The sequence below is a fragment of the Homalodisca vitripennis genome, chromosome 5 (assembly GCF_021130785.1).
Source record: "Homalodisca vitripennis isolate AUS2020 chromosome 5, UT_GWSS_2.1, whole genome shotgun sequence".
In the NCBI taxonomy this organism is placed as follows: Eukaryota; Metazoa; Arthropoda; class Insecta; order Hemiptera; family Cicadellidae; genus Homalodisca; species Homalodisca vitripennis.
In genome coordinates this window covers 34731542-34736569 of record NC_060211.1, presented here as the reverse complement: position 1 = coordinate 34736569, position 5028 = coordinate 34731542, and the positions used below count along the sequence as shown (strand labels likewise).

Here is a 5028-nt window from a genome sequence, read left to right as displayed (position 1 = left end):
ACAGAGTGGACAGTGGACAGCAGACGCGGACAGACCGAGAGCGGCGACGGGACGAGACGGAGGTGACGACGACGACACCCAGGAGGCGGCGTGGCGGGACACCAACGGCCCTGGTCTGTATGGCGATGCCGGTTAGCCGGGAGTGACTTTATATTAATGTGTTCGAAAGTTTGTAAAGTTATGTTTTGGTTAGGGAAGTTACGGAGAGGGCATCGTACAACTGAATAAATGGGTAAGTGAAAAGTAATAATTTATATATTCTTTTATTTAGCATCCCTTGCTACCCCCCCGCGTCACCCTTCTACTGAGGGGTGCGTGACACTGCTTCTTAAAGAACAGTTATTCTGGAAGTAGGCTAGGCCCATTGTAAACATCAGCTTCTATTATTAATTAATGAATTATTTACACAATTTTGTTGAAGACAAAGGCTTATGTACATCAAGTTAATTAATTTTGTTTTTTTTTCTGCAGATGACACAGACGCAGACCCTGACTATTTGCCAAGTGGAAATGAAGACAATTCTGCAAGAGATCTTTTCAGAAATCGCCCATCAACAAGTAAGTTTTGTATTATTTATCTAATAAGCTAGGCCTACCATATTTTCTCCATGTAAGTAAATTAGAAGAAAAGCAATCAACAAACTGAGGATATAGAAATATAGTAAAAGAAGTAAGTTATTTGTTGCTACACAGACCAGCCAAAATTCCTGGCTACACAACAATTCTGAATTAGGCCTAGTCACATTAGTTAGCCTTCAAAGACATTATATCAGCTGCAAAGTAGTACTACATTAGTCTTGCCTCAATTATAATAACCATAATAATTTATCCACTGGAAAAAATAAACTACCACTCTGCATTATTTATTTTCTGTTTAGTTCACCTTTAAGGAAAAAAATATATGAAAAAATTGTGAACCACATCTCTTCTAACTAATAACAAGGTGACCATACAATTAAATAATCGTGGACAATAAATGCTTATACAAATACATTACAATGTCTAATAATTAAAAAAGTTTTAGCAAAGTCATAACTTTATACTAATTTTCTAATCCCAAAATCTATTCTCCAGGTGGCGTGGTTGTAGAAGAGCAAAATAATGGACCGCCTGCAAAAAGACCAAAACATGAAGGAAAGAAGAAAACAAGAAGGCCTGATCAGTGGAAGAGAAAAAAGGGGTCGATTGCTCGCAATAAAGGGGAAGGGTACACTGACAGAACAGGGAAAAACCATCAACCAAAGCAGGTCAGAGATTTTAACCATAATTGTAGGTATGAGTGCAGTGATATTCCTCAAGAGAAACGCCAAGAAATATTTAATGAGTATTGGGCTCTTGGAAACTGGGAGTTGCAGTCGGCTTTCTTGAATTCTGTAATTTTACACCATAGTCCACATCAGACCAGAGCAAACAATGAACATTACAATAAATCTGTTTCGTGCCAGTATTTTTTGGTAGGAAAAAGAGTATGCAAGGAGTTTTTTCTTAAAACAATTGACATTTCCAAAAAAAGAGTTATGAATATTGTAAAAAGAAAACAACTATCAGGAACATCTATTTCACCACGAGACAAGCGAGGTAAAAAAATTCCTCCGAACAAAACCAACCCAGAAAAGTTGGAGTTTGTCAAGGAGCATATTATGAAATTTCCTAGATACACTAGCCACTTACTCAAGTCAACAAAATCCAAATAAAAGTATCTTAATCCTGGCCTTAATGTAAAAAAATGTATGATTTTTACAAGGAGCTGTGTAAAGAAAAAGGTAAGGAGCCTGTAACGCTTCCATACTACAGGTATGTTTTTAATACTAAATTCAATTTCAGTTTTCACAGGCCACAAACAGACACATGTGCTACATGTGACAGACTCCAACAGCTTATTGTACATGGATCACCTGACGAAAAACAGGCAGCTACAGTACAGAAAGAACTCCACCTATGCAAGGCAGAGAGTGCTAAAGCACAATTAGACAAAGCCAAAGAACAAGCCAAAAACGATTCAAGCCACAAGGCGGTTTGTTTTGACTTACAAAACATGCTGCCAACTCCAGTCTTGACGTGTTCTAAGGTCTACTATTCTAGACAGTTGTGGACTTATAACTTTGTGTATCCATGACATAAGCTCAGGACAAGCTTCTATGTATTTGTGGCATGAGGGCCAAGCGTCAAGAGGTTGTGAGGAAATTATGTCATGCATGTTTCAGTACGTGAAGGCACTGCCCCCCACCGTTAATCATTTAACATTATTTAGTGATAACTGTGGGGGACAAAACAAAAGTCATTATGTAGTTAAATTTTGGCTGTATGTTGTTCAAAAAACCCAAGTTGAAGTAGTCGACCACAAGTTTTTGCTGCCAGGCCACTCGTACAACAACTGTGATCGTGATTTTGGAACTATAGAGTTAGCTAAAAGAAACACGAATACATCTGTGTTTGTTCCTGACCACTGGGGCTGGAATCATTGCTAAAAGTTGCAAAAGGTTCATGGTAAAAGGTATGGAAGAGGAAGAGTTCATTACACTTGAAGGGGTACAACATCTTTTTAAAAGATCTGTTGTTGGAATCAGACAAATGCAGTGGCTTCAATACAGAAAAGACGTACCATGGACATTGTTTTATAAAACAACTTTTAATGATTCTATGCCATTCTCAACCTATGACATGAAAGCAAAGTCATCTGGTTGAACTCCCACTGAACTACCCTTACTAGAACCAAAACAAGAAAGGAAAAAAATTAAAGCTTCCAAGTACAAAGACCTTCAAGAACTTCTACCCTACGTTCCTCCTATCCATCATGAGTTTTACAAAAAACGACTATGAAGGAAACCCCCGTGCTAAAACCAGGAGTCAAACTATACAAGTTGAAGTGCCACAGCCTCAAGTATCAGAGCCAAACGATGAAGGAGCAGACTCTATAGAAAATGGTGGGAATTGTTATGAAAAAGACTCTGACTAAGTAAAAAAACACTCTGGTTGTTATATATCGTGACTATTCAGAAGAGGAAAACAAAATAAATTATCACTTTGTATCAATAAAACAAAACTTTCTTACTTACACTAGTTTTATTCATTCCATGTTCTTTAAACCATCTATTTAGTTTTTGGTCAAGGGGTACAAGTCATGACTTAAACTTTTATTTTAATAATAACTTTACACCCAAAGCATTTAAAAATGTAAACAAGCATGAATAAACTTTTCAGTTACATAATCAAACACTAAAAAATATTTTTGTAGATCTACCACAATGGTAATAATTTTTTTTTAACACTGACTTTAACTATGATTTTCTTAGAAACAAGTTTTTTGGACTTGTACCCCTTGGCTTATAAGCCCTTCATATGGTTTTAACACTTTGGAGACTAGTCCATATTACAAGAAGTAAACAGAAATACCGTGCTATTTTTATGGGATTGAGACATACAACCATATGTATTCTAACAATGAATATGTGTATATACAACTACAAAAATTATGACACTCGAGAAAATTCTCAGTTAGGAATATTATATATTTATACACATTTTGTACAAAATCTGAATGCCGCGTTTACCAACAATGGATGGATAAAATACGACTCCTAAGAACTAAACCAAACGTATTCCAGATATGCATACTCTAGTTCAGTACACTGATTCATTGTTCTTCAAGTAAATCAAACGAAACACAGAAATAAGTAACAAAGCTTAAATAACGATATTTACAATGTAAACACATCTTAGCAACTGTCTGAGTACTTTGGTATTGTCTGGAGGCCACTATTTTGAGCGAGATTTCCTTATCGTGCACTAAAATAAACTTCATTATATGTTTCTAGTACTTTCCTTGTTCATAATGAATCGAAAAATAACCGATGGGTCATACTTCTTGCCCCTTAATTGCCTCCAAGTAGGCCTAGACGAGCGACCCTTCAAGTAGGCCTAGCGGCAGTGATTACAATGCCAGCTACCATAGGTGTACAGTCTACAAGGAGGCTAGAGTGGCAGCAATTAAACTGGGCCTCAAGTCCAGCCGGCTAAGCGACCAACCCGATACTTCACCCCAGTGGCCTCCGACCAGGAGAGTGAAGCCGAGGATGACACACGGCAGAAACCCCCCAAACCCAGCGAAACGGCTGCCTCGCTCACCACCACCTGTGGTTGACTTTCCGGTCACACAGAGGCCTAGAGTGACGCATGGACAGAAATCGGAGTGGCCTATCACCTCAGCTACTCCGCCACAACAAGCGGAGGTGACAGCAATCGACGTGTAAACAGAGGCAGCCGACCCCCCAGCGCAGTTTACAAGCCGTCTTGGCCGAGATAGCCACGCAGCTGACCGCCCTCATCGGGCTCTTCCAAGAAGCAGTGGCCCTCAGAGGCACACCAACCAGCTGCTAGATAGCCGTTGGACCAGTGTTCCAACCGACAGGCTAGCCATTGAGCTTGTTGCTCAGAAGGTGCCATAAGACGAGGAGGAGAGCCCAGAGGCCATCATAGCTGCCCGATTTGGACTTGAATATTAACCACTAACACATACTCACGGTTTCGCCTACAATTTCTATGCAACGTTCCGTGTACTTCATTCAATAGCTGAATAGGAAGCTACATGTTAGAAGTGTTATTTCTGTGGTTTAAGCAAGAGACATACGTAAAGTCATTTGCCCAGTAATCAATAATTTTTACCATACTTGTGTTAAAAGGGACACTTTATGAAAGTTTGTGGATCAGGATGACTAAACTAAATTCTTAAAATTAAGCCAACTAGTTGTGCTGCTTCTCCTAAATCTTTATCAAAACCAACCTAACAATCGAAGTTAATGGGATTCAAACTGATGCACTAGTTGATACTGGCAGTTTGGAAACATTTATTAGTTATCATTTGCTGGTAGAAGAGGAATAACAGCTTTCCCATCAAAAGATAGTGTAGTAATGGCATCCACATCTTATCAGCCTACCACTGCAGGCTTTTGTTTGGTAGATTTGAAAATTCAGGGGCAGGTGTACAATAAAGTTAAAATTCTTATTCTTGACGGATTGTGTGTCGTCTTA

The 5028-nt window shown here is 38.7% G+C and overlaps 1 protein-coding gene across 1 annotated transcript; it reads left to right on the top strand.

The window, feature by feature from the left end:
- Positions 1–328: 328 nt before the first annotated feature.
- Positions 329–4250, top strand: LOC124363417. The gene is made up of 4 exons (XM_046818667.1): positions 329–558; positions 1075–1621; positions 1867–2014; positions 3969–4250. Exons 1-4 carry the CDS (start codon positions 432–434, stop codon positions 4248–4250), a joined length of 1104 nt encoding a protein of 367 aa, XP_046674623.1. The 5' UTR covers positions 329–431.
- Positions 4251–5028: the final 778 nt, after the last annotated feature.

Bases quoted from the DNA above. Each gene is read 5' to 3' on its own strand.
- LOC124363417 (XM_046818667.1), top strand. From the start codon at position 432: ATGTACATCAAGTTAATTAATTTTGTTTTTTTTTCTGCAGATGACACA. The intron at 1,622-1,866 runs GTTTGTCAAGGA...TACATGTGACAG, and splicing joins ACCAACCCAGAAAAGTTGGA to ACTCCAACAGCTTATTGTAC. The intron at 2,015-3,968 runs GTTTGTTTTGAC...ACAGTCTACAAG, and splicing joins ACGATTCAAGCCACAAGGCG to GAGGCTAGAGTGGCAGCAAT.